General features: G+C 29.9%; 3 protein-coding genes across 3 annotated transcripts in view; 2 read left to right on the forward strand and 1 right to left on the reverse strand.

The window, feature by feature from the left end:
• Positions 1-3,228, forward strand: part of LOAG_18158 (serine/threonine protein kinase) — a gene marked incomplete at its 5' end in the record, with an annotated part of 3,946 nt that extends 718 nt beyond the window's left edge. The window contains 8 exons of the mRNA XM_020450824.1: positions 483-599; positions 887-1,055; positions 1,321-1,471; positions 1,744-1,852; positions 2,030-2,239; positions 2,546-2,704; positions 2,792-2,929; positions 3,120-3,228. Coding sequence (XP_020305448.1) covers positions 483-599; positions 887-1,055; positions 1,321-1,471; positions 1,744-1,852; positions 2,030-2,239; positions 2,546-2,704; positions 2,792-2,929; positions 3,120-3,215 — 1,149 coding nt within the window. The 3' untranslated portion in view covers positions 3,216-3,228. The remainder of the gene's footprint in view (positions 1-482; positions 600-886; positions 1,056-1,320; positions 1,472-1,743; positions 1,853-2,029; positions 2,240-2,545; positions 2,705-2,791; positions 2,930-3,119) is intronic.
• A 1,387-nt stretch (positions 3,229-4,615) lies between these two features.
• On the forward strand, positions 4,616-8,541 carry LOAG_07669 (CK1/TTBKL protein kinase; the record flags this gene model as incomplete). The annotated part of the gene is made up of 9 exons (XM_003143203.1): positions 4,616-4,683; positions 4,967-5,114; positions 5,416-5,547; positions 6,072-6,265; positions 6,695-6,812; positions 7,091-7,235; positions 7,783-7,943; positions 8,155-8,263; positions 8,432-8,541. 9 exons carry the CDS (start codon positions 4,616-4,618, stop codon positions 8,539-8,541), a joined length of 1,185 nt encoding a protein of 394 aa, XP_003143251.1.
• A 4,806-nt stretch (positions 8,542-13,347) lies between these two features.
• The window catches only part of LOAG_18159 (hypothetical protein), a 5,853-nt gene continuing 4,899 nt past the window's right edge, over positions 13,348-14,301 (reverse strand). Inside the window, exon 13 of the mRNA XM_020450825.1 lies at positions 13,348-14,025. Within this exon, the coding sequence (XP_020305449.1) occupies positions 13,544-14,025 (482 nt within the window). The 3' untranslated portion in view covers positions 13,348-13,543. The remainder of the gene's footprint in view (positions 14,026-14,301) is intronic.

Genomic DNA, 14,301 nt, shown 5'->3' on the forward strand with positions numbered 1-14,301 from the left:
TAAATGATACGACCGAAGTTGTCATTTATGGTTTGGAATTTATTAAAACTTGATGAATTGTTACCAAATACGATAAAGGTTTGATTAAATTTGAATTATATAATCAATTCAAAATGAAAATGCTATGAAATCAAAAAGAAATGGAATTAATTTAATATTTGAGTGAAAATTCGATATTTTTATAAAAAATTAGAATTTAGAATATGATGGTTACAAATCAAAATTTAGTTTACTTATAGTCATTCAAAAACGGCAAAAAATTTAACTATCAATCCAAGTAAACCGGGTAAAGTGATATTGTTTTGGACAGTATTTGAACTTAATATGGTCATTTCTCCAAATTACGTATATTAAAATTTACCTATCACAGTTTTAAAAATGTGCAAAGAGTAGGAATATTATATGAGATCGTTGCTATTAAACAAAAAGAAAAGTTTTTGAAAAAGTCCTGATCTCTGATTGTTGAAATTGATCTTCGCTAGATAGAATACGATCGAGGACCGAAAATTAATTATCTGCATCAAGAAATCGCTGTGTTGCATAAATTAGAAACACGTGGATATATGGCTAGACTGTATTATTGTGAACGTTGTAAACCGGTAAGATTCGATAACTGACAGTAAAATCTGAAAGTATTAAGAAAGCTTGTTGCCAAATCAAAGATGAATTGAAGAAATGATAGAACAAGAAATCAAAAAATTCGTCAGAAATAAATTTGAATAGCCGCACAGTAATATGTCAAATGTGGAAATTCATAGTTGGATGCATGGAAAAATGATCATTATGAATGTATGATCACGTCAATGAATAATTTGATAAAGTGTTTTTAAAATTTCAAGTGTTTTCAAAAAAAAAAATCCCGGATTAATAATTACGCATTGTTTAGTTTTCATTCATGTTAACAACACTATTCGGTAAAAGTATTTGGATGTTACGGCAGAATTTACCGAATAAATTGGTGTCACCGGGATGTGCAGCTCGCATCGCCGTACACACATTGTATCAAATTAAGCAAATACATGAAGTTGGCTATATTTTACGAGATTTAAAAATTGGTTTGTTGCATTTTATGACGAAATGATGTGATATACGAGATGTAGTATAACGTAATGTATGTGATATATGTGATATGTATCAGTTTGATAATATAGTCGTTTAACAACCAACTATTGAAGTGAGCTAGGTTAAAAGAAAATTTGAATTGAACGAGGCTCAACACTGCAAGATGGTCCAGCTTATTAGAAGAAAACTAATTAGTTAATTAATTAAAAATTCCTCAAATAACTAAATAATTCTCATCCCAGAATAATATTATTGTAGGAGATATGTTAATTGGATTAAACGGTAAAGCAGCAAAAATGATATTTTTGGTTGATTTTGGAATGTGTCGAACATATATTCGAAAGAATGTAAATGGATCAGTAGTAATTCGACCACAACGAGAAAAAGTATTCGTTCGTGGCATTCTAAGGTATTGAAGAGTTGCTAATAACTGAACAAGACTAGACTAGACGGGAGTAGAATAGATAAGACTAGTACGCTATCACTGTTCTCAGATATATGATTGCAAACTTGTTAAATAAAATTATTTCAGATAAAATTTATGAGAAAAATACTAATTATTAAATTTTAGTAAAATGATAGGTAAATAAGCTATTGTGCAAATTTAAACTGTTTGATAAGATTTACAAATTTTTACAAAAATTGAAAGTATCTGAAGATGTTCAATCCAAACAGATACAGCTCACCACGTGTTCACAAACGACAAGATGTTTGTCGAGCGGATGATCTCTGGTCGCTTGTTTATATTCTCATCGATTTAACTGCTGGACTTCCGTGGCGTGAAATTAAGGTAAGTGAGAAATGACTTTATGTCCCTTTAATTAGCGGAATTGATCGGTCGATTTTTAGGATTGTTACATGAACCATTTACTTATTGTATCAAGAAAAAAGAAAAAATCGATCAACCAATTAACCAATCGAATTCTTTTTTCAGTGAATTAATATCATGACGAATCACTGTTTACAGATAGAAAAACCAGTAGCAGAGCAAAAGGAAACGATTAGCGATGCGAAACTGTTTAAAGATTGTCCGGAAGAATGGATTAAAATAATGGAACACGTTCGATTTTTACGTTATGAATCACGTCCGAACTATAAGTTAATATATGATCACTTACAAGAAACACTGGTTCGATTTCAGGTCTCCTATTCAGATCCATGGGACTGGGATCTTGTGGTGTGTTTTCTATCAAATTTATCACTTTCACCAAAATTACTAAAACTGCCCGAATGAAATTTACTTGAACCACATCTACCACGCGTTACTATTCCAGAATTCTTACCTTGTTCATTATTGTTCAACCATCCTTCTTATATCTGTGCTGGTTTTTCTTTAGTTGTTCTCATCTATTTAGGTTGACATAAGGAATGTGACAGTGTATGCAATGACGACACGTAGTTTTATTCTTTATTTTTGAAATTTTATAAAATATTAAATTTTCTTCTAATTTGGACTTTTTTCTCAAAACTTGCGTCATTTCAGGGTAATAATGTAATTATTGAAAGGGATTCAAAGGAAAGAACTTCATCATCGCATTCTAAATCGGAACAAATCGGCGAATCCAGATCCGAACGAATTTCGTTGCAAAGTGATTCAGATAATGAATGGAGTTCAAAGACAGATCGAAATGAAAATTCCATGGTTAATGAAATTTAGAAACTTTTTTTTTCATGCTATATGATGCTATATGTTGCTATATGGGATGCTATATGTTTGAACATTTTCCAGGACATACCAAAGCTACGAAACAGAGCGGGAACTCGACCGAGACGAAAAAACCCATTTAATGAAATTATTAGCGCACTTCAAAGCTCTATTTCCTTAGTCCCAGTTAAATCAACCAATCAGCAGTCTCCAACTCTACTGGTACATCTTTTCCTAGTTGATGTCAATATTCAATTTTCAACAATATATCAAATTCATTCTGCAAATTTAAGCGTCAAAATTCCATGAAACATATATGAGCCGAAATATGTATGTAATTAATTTAACTTGAAAAAAAAATGAATGAGAATGATTATTTCTATGGTTGGAATTGAAAGATATCTTTTCACAGCTTAGCAAGCAGAAACGTTTATTAGCAACAGAATATGACCCATCATTTCCGACTACAAATCCCGAAGAATTTGAAAAAAACGACATTGGAATTTGATAATTTGAAAATGTATCATAAAAAAAATAAATTGCATGGAATGCAATAAAAACAATTATGTTTGCTAATGCCTTGTTGACGTCCAATACCAAATCTAAACATCTTTTTTCATTACCACGGTGACAAAGATTTGGGGTGGTGCAAAGTTACAGTATGAGATACTGCTTTTGAAGCATTAATTAATTAGAAATGATGAATAAATAACCATGTGTAATAAGTTGAGTAAGCATGGACAGAATCCCAAAATTTTGAAATCCACGTAAACCGTCGACCTAAATTTCAGGTAAATTATCCAAACAATGTTGTTGTAAGTTAAGGTGTGAGAAATTATTAAAAATTATTATTATTAAACTGTGAGAAATTATTCACCTAAATGTGAAAGAGTTCAGTTCATGTAAATTTTCAGTCATAAGTTTTAACAAAATCACGTAATTCATCAATTTTAAATTTAGATAAAGATCCAGAAATTTTCAATAAAATGAATTGGATTATTTAAATTAAATGTGATTTAAATTCATCGGACCACGTAAACTTCCTGAAGATTATTCGAATTATGCAAGGAAGCTTACATTTATGTTAGTTAAGAATTATTGCGTATAGCATATAATTAGAGAATTTCAGAAAAGTTGCACATAAACGTTTTTTCTATTGTTATGCAAATTTTGCTTTATTATAAAAATAAACGATAGCTGAGGTCTTTTAATTATTGTTTATAAGTGACGAATATACGTGTGGTTTTGTGTGATTAATTGTGTCAATTATTGCTGTTGTAATTAGTAGAACACGGAACTTCTCACACTTCAAGTGACAGGTCTCGATGAAAGAAACTACTAGCGTTTAGCTCTGAACATTAAAAGCATGAATGCTTTTATTTAAGTAACTTGGGTTAAATTGAGGTTAATTAAGCACATGCGATTTTGATATCGTATTCAGGAATGAGAGAGGAAAAGAATTAGAATTAGGATATCTGAATGTATATCTCAAAAAATATCTTGCTCTTTAATAAATTTCAATGCGAAATAAGAAAAAAAGACAATAATAGGATAAAAATTTCTTTAAGTTCCATCTGTTCTTTGTTTTCTATATTCATGCATTATTACTTTATCCATCTGAAAGATCATGAAATTAAGGAATTTATTTGAAAAAGTTGCCCATTTAAATTCTTTAAAAATGTTAAAAAGTATGTAATAAGTAAGAATGAATGGAACGATTGTTAGTATATTTAATTAAACATCTAACTTTCGTGTCCAATATGAAATAGTAATTTTAGTTTTGTCAGCAATTTCAATTTGATTATCAATACGTTTATTTTTAAACTTTTCACTTACCTACTACCGTTAATATTTCGTTGTATTTAACTTTTATTATTTTTCTACGTCAAAATTTGCATAAGGTATGCAATGGTGAGCGTTGAAGTGACAGCAGAAAGTGAACATTCATCATGGATTGATTTTAAACCTGGTCGAAGGTTAATTAAAAAGTTAATTGGATTGATCACATTATCTATCATCTTCAACAATATTAAGCAACATCTTTGCGCACTTTTTCTATCTGCCCTAAAGCTATATCCTCTATCAGAAACTTCCCCGTTACTTTTCATTACATTCGATAGCGGAAGGGTTTCTGACACATATTGTAAAGTCTTTATTGAAAGAAAAAATTAAGGGCAAAGCAAACTAAAAATCCAAAAAAAATCTAATATCAAAGTGATCGATAATAAATTAATAAACGAATCAAGAAGAGAAATTCAGGTTTGGTAAATGGCGGATAAAAAATAAATTAGATGGAGGCGGTTTCGGACAGGTATATCGTGTGGAGCATATTCAGGAACATGGTCGGTACGCTGCATTGAAAGCTGAACCGAATGATATTGAAGGAGGATCAGCGATCAAACTTGAAGTTTGCCTTCTTTTTTAAAGTTTAATCAATTAGGAACAGTTATATACTGTGTAAAACTAAGGAAGAAACTGAAAAGAAAGAATTGCAATTTTATGATACTCAAATGGTATCACGCAGAACTTCTTGCTTTCGTAACCAATCGATTTTTTTGATGATAATTTGAAGTCATAGTCGAAGGATTCTTTAACCTACACTTGTAAAGCTATCATAAGAATCTCTGTAAAATTATAACCCTCAATCAGGAAATATAAATTTTGGAATTTAATTTTAGACCAACCTACAAAGCTTTTTTAAATTTAAGATTATGATAATAAACTTTCTAAATCGTGATGGTGATAAACCGCATGTGGTGAAATTGTTTCATGCTGCAAAACATAAAAAGTTTTCATACATGATTGTTACATTACTTGGTGAAAATCTTCGAACACTTAAAGTAATTATAGTTCATTTCATCCTTTTATTTTTTGCGAGAAAAAATGACTTAAAAAAGAATGATTATAATTATCCAAAAAATTGATTATATTTTAATTTAAAAAAGTCACAAATTCATTCAATTCTAAGTTTATTAATAAGAAATTAAAATGGTTGAAATTCAATAAGTCATGCATGCAGCAGCATAGCTGTTTGTTATTTCATTTTCATCTATAAATGAAGGAAAATGCTTTTTGCGAATATTTTGAAATATTCATTGCAAATGTATGAAACACACCAACAGTTTCAAATTTTAATTCATTTTTAATAATCGTTCAAATTAAGAAACTAATTTATGCAAACATTGTAATATTTTAAACAAAATGTTAAAATGTCTTTTTCGACGATAACATTCCTTCTCCTGAATTATACCTTTTATTTGTCAAATTAGAAATTTTAAATTTAATTCTTATCGGAGGTATTTGCTATCAACGTAGTGAAGAAAGGAAGATAAAAACTAGAAAAAGGGATAGATGATATATTAAGATAAATTGTTCGGAAGAATATTTATCAGTGGGAACATGGTCCCGTATTGGTATCCAATGCCTGTACGGAATCAAATTATTGCATGATATCGGTTTTGTACATCGTGATATCAAGCCAGCCAATTTCGTGATGGGACATCAAGGTGACGCGGAACATGCACGATGTGTTCACATCTTGGATTTTGGATTGGCACGGTGATTTTGCTTGTTTATGCAAAAAAGGGGATTTATTTTCTAAATTTACTTGGAAATTCTTTCTTTTTTTAAGGAAAAGGGATTGAAAAATATATTGACATGTGAGGAAAGTTTCGAATAATTGATAAAAGAAAAGAATCATTCGCACCAAGCGAATTGACTGATCATCTTGATCATCTAATGTTTTTTGCATCAGATAGACCAAATATCCTCGTAATCTCGGTACTTTTGGTAATTTTTTTGAAAAACATGATATAAAATTGTCGCCATATTAAGAGAGAAACAAAATGATAAGGTATAATTACTGTAAATTTACTGTACGTAAAATGTTTCGTAGTAAAATAATTTTTCAAGCAAAATTAGAAAGCTTTAAATGTATAGCTATGTCAAAAAAATATTTGTACGAAAGATTTCTATGAAAATTTCCAGCAATTATGCCTTTGAAAAGCGTAGAGGTCATTGGATAGCACGGCGAGCTCGTCGTTCGGCGGAATTCCGTGGCACAATGCGTTATTGCTCACCCTCAGTTCATGAAAAGAAAGAACAGGTCAAAATAACGGGGAAAATTTGATAGACAGAGAATTTTCAAGTAATGGATATGTTAAATATATGTATACGTTGTGCTAAGCTGATTGATTATTAATTTTCATTTGCTAAATTTTTTTCTTTGCAGTTTCCTTAAAAGTGCACTATTTTCCACCTTTATTTTACGTATAATTTAATACTAAATTGATAATTTAACGTGATAATAGCAACGTTGCAGAATATATTCATTTTCATTAGAGAATAAAATATCCAAAGTGAGAATAGCATAAGAAATTTCAGGGACGTAAGGACGATATCTGGTCACTGATTTATTTGCTGATTGAAATGCATTGTGGTTTACCGTGGCAACATGAAAGAGATAAAGAACAACTGGAAATAAAAAAAATGAACATAACCGACAAAGATTTGTTGTGTCATTTCCCAGGTTTGTGTCATATTTTTGCGCTAATGATTAGAAAATCTGCAGGAAATTTAAACGAATCTGAAATATTTCTGGAACTATTTATTGATTGGTTTAGAAGATTCTTAAGAGGAGTTTGAAGAAAATCCAGTGGAAGTTGAATGATTTATATTGATTAGATTCGACAATTCTTGACAATTCTTGATGAGAATCTGAAAATTCAAATGGATCTAAATTATTTCTGGATGTAATGATTGGTTTAGAAGATTCTTAAGAGTAGTCTAAAAAAATCCAGTGAAGGGTGAATGATTTATATTGATTATGCTAGAAGATTCTTAAAGAGAATCTGAATAAAATTTAAACCAGTCGGAGGGATTTGTATGTTTAACATGCTTTTGCCAATGATTTGTTTGTATGAAAATATTTCCAAACTAAATCTTGTTAAATTTTGAAAAAAATAAAATTGGTTGAAAGTTTCAAGCACAAATGACCAAAGCAATCTTTCCAAAAAAACTACCAGAAACTTCTTTTAATATCTGTATATCTGACTGTCTGAAATATCGTTTTATAGAAGAATTACATCCAATAGTACCACATTTACGAAAACTGAATTGCTACAATCGTCCCGATTATACTATGATTCATAAATGCTTTCTTAAATTAATCGAACGGTTTGACGTAAGCTATGATGATCGATATGATTGGGAATCTGATTTACAACTTCAATATGTGGTCTGCCTCTAATTTTCATGCCAGTAATTTTTTGAACGGAAAAAGAAAATCGTAAAAAAGGATGAGAAACTGCCGATAATAAAGTAAATATGTAATTAAATTCCGTTATTTAAGTTTAACGGATGCTCTGTATTTCATCCTAATTTACTGATACCCAATATGAACTGGAAGAATTAGAAATTTTCCTGAATCGTCCAGTACATATTTTCAGTTGAAGCATCGAAAAAAAAGACCGGAGTATGAGCATGCTGAAGAATTTTTTGCATTTGATCCTATCAAAATAAACGGACCACCGCCGGCCGGATTAAATATGCGTCGAAGTAATAATGAGTTCAACTTTCTCAAATATTCATAAATCATTTTTTCAAATTTTACATTTCAAAAATACCGATTGGGAAGTTTGCAAAACTTTAATTCCTAATTAATTGTGACGATAAAAGATCTCCTCCGAATTTTTATTTCATTTTAGTAAAATTAATAAATTTCAGATAAAACGACAGAAACAGCGGAAGATTTAGAGGAAATGATAGCCAACAATTCATCTCTGTTAAAAGCAAAAGTACAACACAGTCAACCAAAAAAGACATTGAATCGATGAAAAATGTGATCGTAATTTGTTAATATTAATTCATAAAGGGGAAAAATTGTCGTCATATTAGTGTAAATCAATTTCCAATTATTTCTAATTATGTTTTAAATAAATCACAAATTAAAAAACTAAAATTTATGAATTAACATTCAGGCCAATATTATTGATTTTGTTACAGAAAACAGCGTTTTATTATTTCTCGTATGTTTTGGCAATAGCCAATAACATTGATTAGGAGGAGATATGTAGCCAAAGATAATTAATTACTTAGTGTTTGCACGATAATGAATTGTAATTCTTTTCCTTTTTCCCACAGAGTAAAATTGAAGTAGCGCTGATTACAACGATGTGATAAGCGCTATCTCATAGGCATTAAAATTATATGACAAAGTTATATGACCAAAACAAGTTGTGTCATCATTCAATAGTGATTTGGCAAATTGAATTTGTTCGTAAATCATTTCTAAATTAAAATGAAACTCTTTCCAAACGATAAATTTTCACAAATAGTGTAAAAATTGAATGAAAAGAATAGCGCATATTACGAAGGATTAGGAATATTTTTCTCACTAATCGTACTGTAAATTAAGTTATTCGGTTTTCTTTTTTTTCCTTCTTTTTTTAAAGAAAAAATACAAATTTAAAGAAAATAATAGTTGCAGAAGTTCACAAGCAACACTATGAAAGATCACAAATTTAAATTATTCATTTTGTTTTATCACTCAAAATGTTAGGAAACATTTATTTAAATAAATTATATTTGAATAGATCTGCTTGACAGTGGAATAAAACAATAATTTCTACTGACCTGTGACATTCTATTTTGTGATAAATTGTTATATTTATAAAGCTCAAACTGATTAATTCATGATATTTCAAGTATTTCTGTCTTGCCAAATCTTTTTTCTCATTAATTCTGCTCAAGTTTCCGTTATTTAAACATACTAATATCCTGATAGAAACACTCACTGTAGATGAGTCAGTAACTTAAGAAAATTTATTTTTTTTACTTTTTCTTTCTAATTTTTCGTGCATCTTTTCAAAATTTCCTTTACTTCGTTGGTAAACTTTTGCTTTACCCAATGTTAATTTGACGCATATTATTTGCGCTGTGTGCTGTGCTAGAAGTTAAGCAAAACTAGATAATGGCATGATGTAAAGTATTAATGAGCGCATAATTAAATACAAATGCTGGAACAAGAATATTCATTGACAAATGTACATCGTCTTGATTGGCAATTGATTACTTTTCATACATAACTTCCTTTTTCCTTCTTCTTTTCATTTCAATCAATCCTTCATTTTCTAGCTTAAATAGATTATCCGGTTACCAGGAAAAAATAAGAAGGTAAGTATTGCAAGTGTTTTCTAGTAAGTTAATGCTTGATAGAATTTCAGTGTGGCATGATACCAAGGCTTATCAGAAGATAAAAAAATTTGTTGATTGGAGCAATGATGTCACCATCATTAATCAGAACCATGACGTTAAAATGATATGACGTTGAAAGACAATAAATCACCATTGTAAATAGAATTATCACTAATTTGAAAGAATAATATGCTTTAAATATGCTACTTCTTTCTTTTCAGAATTTAGAAATTACTTTGTAAATTTTGTAATTTTGTCGGATTAATAATACTTGAGGCTTTCCAATTTTTAGACTTCTTTGAATTGCAAATACCAAACTTTTCTAGTCGCCAATTACCGTATCATCCTTTCCAACTTTTGACTTTTAATTATTAATTTATCATGTGCAAGTTCGTTTTTTTTAAAATGTACCACAGTTAACTTTTCGAAAGTTTTCTGCTAATAAAAATGAAAATCTTGATGTTTTGCCAATTAGAAATTTTAAAATTTTTCTTGCACCTTGAAATTTATCCTCTCACATTCTTTTAAATTGAAGAATCTGTTCTAATTTTTCATTTAGTATTTGACATTTGTCCATGTTTTGATGGCATTTTTATAACTTTCAAATGAAAGATTTTAAGATTTGATACGATGATCGCTTGGACCATACTTCTTTGTATTTTGTTAATGTATAATAAAAGTGGTGCAGAACTGAATTCTTCTGTCCCATTTAGTGGGACTCACATTGAGGTATATATTTGCGAATTAAAACAAATTCTTATTCGATATTTACCCTTCTATCAGTCTCTGCGCATAAATTATAATTCGAAAATTTACGAAAAATGTTGATTTCTGAAGTTCAAAACTGATTTGTGTTTTACCACCGAAGAAATAATTTCTAATTTTCACTTATAAAGTTTGGAATTAAAACAAATAATTGGCTGCAATAGGCTTTCTTCATTGGAACAAACTTTAATTTCGAGGTTTTAAAACAATTTTTTAGGAATTATATCGAGTTTTATATGGATCAAAACCACTGTTTTTGGTTCGAAGAAATAACAATCACCAGGAGGAATATATGGAATACAACTGATTTATCAGATTGTTTGGAGAGCGAAGTTATTCACACTTCATGCTAATGATATTTGAAATTCAAAGGTAAAAGAAATTGTGGAATTGAGAATTTTACTTCAAGTTTCCCAAAATTTCTTATCATGAAATAATAAATTACAAAATTGAGTTTATATCATATTTCACTATTCAAATCATATTTATTTCGACAATTTTCCCATTGAAATATGTTCGAACAAAGCATCACACTGTACTTACATGTAATATTTCAAAGTTTAAAAAAAAATTACTGCAAAAAACTTAGTGAATCTAAGGATGTTGTCATATACAAAATAATGTTGATGATAACAATTAGGATGACATATATTATTAGAAGTTATATTTGAATGTTATGGAATTTATGCCCGAATATTACGTATAATTTTATAGCAATATGCCCATAGATGAGCTCATTTGAAAGTACATCATGACAGTAATCGAATAATTTCCCTCCAATTAACTCGCCAATTAATTGTACTATCATTCGGTATTATAGATGATTCCCTGTATGTTAGTACAGTATATATAAGTTACGGACTGCAAAATTATTGATACAATGGCGTGAATATATTACAAACTATCTTTTTGTTCCTACACCCAAGTTTGAAATTATCAACTAAATTTCTTGAACTTGGATTGGAATAAGTTTAGAGTTACACAGAATAATGCAAAATCTGTTCAACATTTCGTGAATATTAAAAGAAATTACTAAACATTACTTGAATTAATAAAAAATCCATTGGCAAAAGGGAAACTATTTACTATTTACTATTTGTTCGGTAATTTCATTATTAACATCGAGTAATATTTCCTGTGACATTCAGCATTTTGGACTTTCTCAATGTTATTTGAAAATACAATTTTTAATAATTACTGGAAAATAAGGGAGACAATGTTCTATTCGTTTCTTACTTCTCTTTTTAGATTCGAGAAATGATTTGTAAAGGAAAAACGTTTTCTTTTCGATTGTTAGTTTAACAATTTAATGTAAAATACTTCAGCCGAAAGACAAATTTACAAATTAAAAAGATAATTTTCATGAAAATTGAAAAAAAAAACCTCAAATTCTGAGTGTAAGCAAAAGGTAATGGTTGAGATAATAGAGAAATTGAGGGGAAGCTACCCAACAGTATTGCTAACTTGTAAGACATATCTGGAATTGAATTATGTTTAAATTACAAGATATATCAGAAGTTTGCATAAAATTTGGACATTACATTTTGGAAATGGAAATCTCAACATAATGTTTTGGAACGAGAAATTATTAAATCCATTGTACAGCATGCAGTAACATATCATACCTGAACTGGAATAAGTAAATATTCAAGTTACAAAACCTACTCGCCTTTCACTTTCATTCAAGTTCGACAACAAAATTATGGTGTGAACAAGAAGGGCATCATGTTTCAAACGCATAATCATAACCATCTAACTGTTCATTTTCGTCCTTTCGAAAAAATTGAAAAGCAACCAGAAGTTCTGTAAAATGCTTGAACTCTTGGAAAGAATCTTCTATCCCATCCTACATTCATTTCGAATTATGACAAGATAGTCGCCGAGTATTTGATTTTTCCCACATTTAGAAACGATAAAACATAATGGTTGAAAATATATCATTCGCCTTTACTTACCAACTACCGTTGTTTCTGATTTAGTGGACAATAAAATAATTATTGGCACCAGGAATTCTCGTGTTGTAATCAGATTAGTATCAAGAATAAATGCCCTACTCAAACTTCATTAATTCGAGTACAGAAAATCTTCGGGAATTTCAACCTAAAAGACAAACAGTTCCTTACTTGATGACGCAGACACGAACAGATTTAGCATCGGATTAATATTTACTTAGCTATTTCACCCACTTTAATTCCCACCAAATTTGGAATATATTTATAGAAGTTGAAAGCTGAATCATATGTTAGCTTTCAATGTCGAAATTACTGCATAGGACTTTCAATAGTTTAAATGAGAAATCAGCTAATAAAGGTTATCTCTTTATACTTGGCACCTCCACAGCATGCATTTTTGATTGCAAAGACAGCATTAACTTTGTACATATGTTTCTATCCACATATCGAATAATACGAATATGAAATATGGTGAACGTATACAATTTAACAAACCAAAATGACGTATTTCATGCATCATATATATAAAAAAAATGAGAACTTACGAATCTAAAATACAAATGAAAGCTATAACTAATTCTGTAATAATTTTACAGAACCTTAACAACTAAAGACAAATCATAGTTATTCTAAGTCGAAACATATTTTCTCCCACCAACCTTATTTAACATACTTGTACGATCTATTATATCATTCGAAGAAGGAAACTTTCGTTACTTTTATATTTGTTGGGAAGATTATACATGAGATACAGGTATGTGGAATAGCTATAAAATATATGAAGACTATATGTGAAATGTTGTCATAAAAACATGACAGCATAATTCTACAGTATTCCTAGAAAAACAAATTTGTTCATTGTTTTCAAAATACTTTCCAAAAAATAAGTGCCTAAATCTTGACCAACGTGGAAAAACAATCCTATCTAATCCTTCTTAAATGCCCACGTTCGTAAAGGTACAGCTCCTGCTCGTCGCCTCCCTATTATTTTACCGAACGATTTTTCGTCATCTTCGTAATCACTATGCTGTCTCGATGCAGCGACATTACGATGCTCAACGGTTGCATTGCGTCGTAAAGTCACCGTTGCTGCGGCGTACCACTGCCGTTGCTGCGCAGCATACCTGTTTGATAATTCCACTGCTGTCTTCAACATTTCCTGATGAAATTGTCGCGAATGATCCGTATTCAACGTGCGTGTCAAACTCTCAATTGCTGCAAACAGTTTACGATTTGCAAAAAATGTAGTGTTTAGATGTTGCGACGATGTTACAGCTTGTTCATGCACTGACTCTTGTTGAATACTTCGTCGCAATTCATACGATTCATCACGTAGCCGCTGTTCGACTACATGGCCCCCAGCCATTCTCCGATGTTCGATCATCCCTTCAGCTGCAGCGATAGCTTCTACAAATGCTATAAGTATCTCCAAAGAAATTGGCGCGGGAAAAAGAATAAATGTATCATATACCAAAATATCTTTTAAGACAATTCTCCTTTTCTTGAAAAAAAAATTCATTAAAGAAAATAAAGCTATGAAAGTTACTTTTTTTTCAGTAATCAATATCCTTCAATTTTCGCATTAAATATTACAGGATATCACAAGTCTAGAATCATTTATTTAGACGGCAAACAATATATATATATATATATATATATATATATATATATATTTATTATTAT

The sequence above is a fragment of the Loa loa genome (assembly GCF_000183805.2).
Source record: "Loa loa unplaced genomic scaffold supercont3.209, whole genome shotgun sequence".
Lineage (NCBI taxonomy): Eukaryota > Metazoa > Nematoda > Chromadorea > Rhabditida > Onchocercidae > Loa > Loa loa.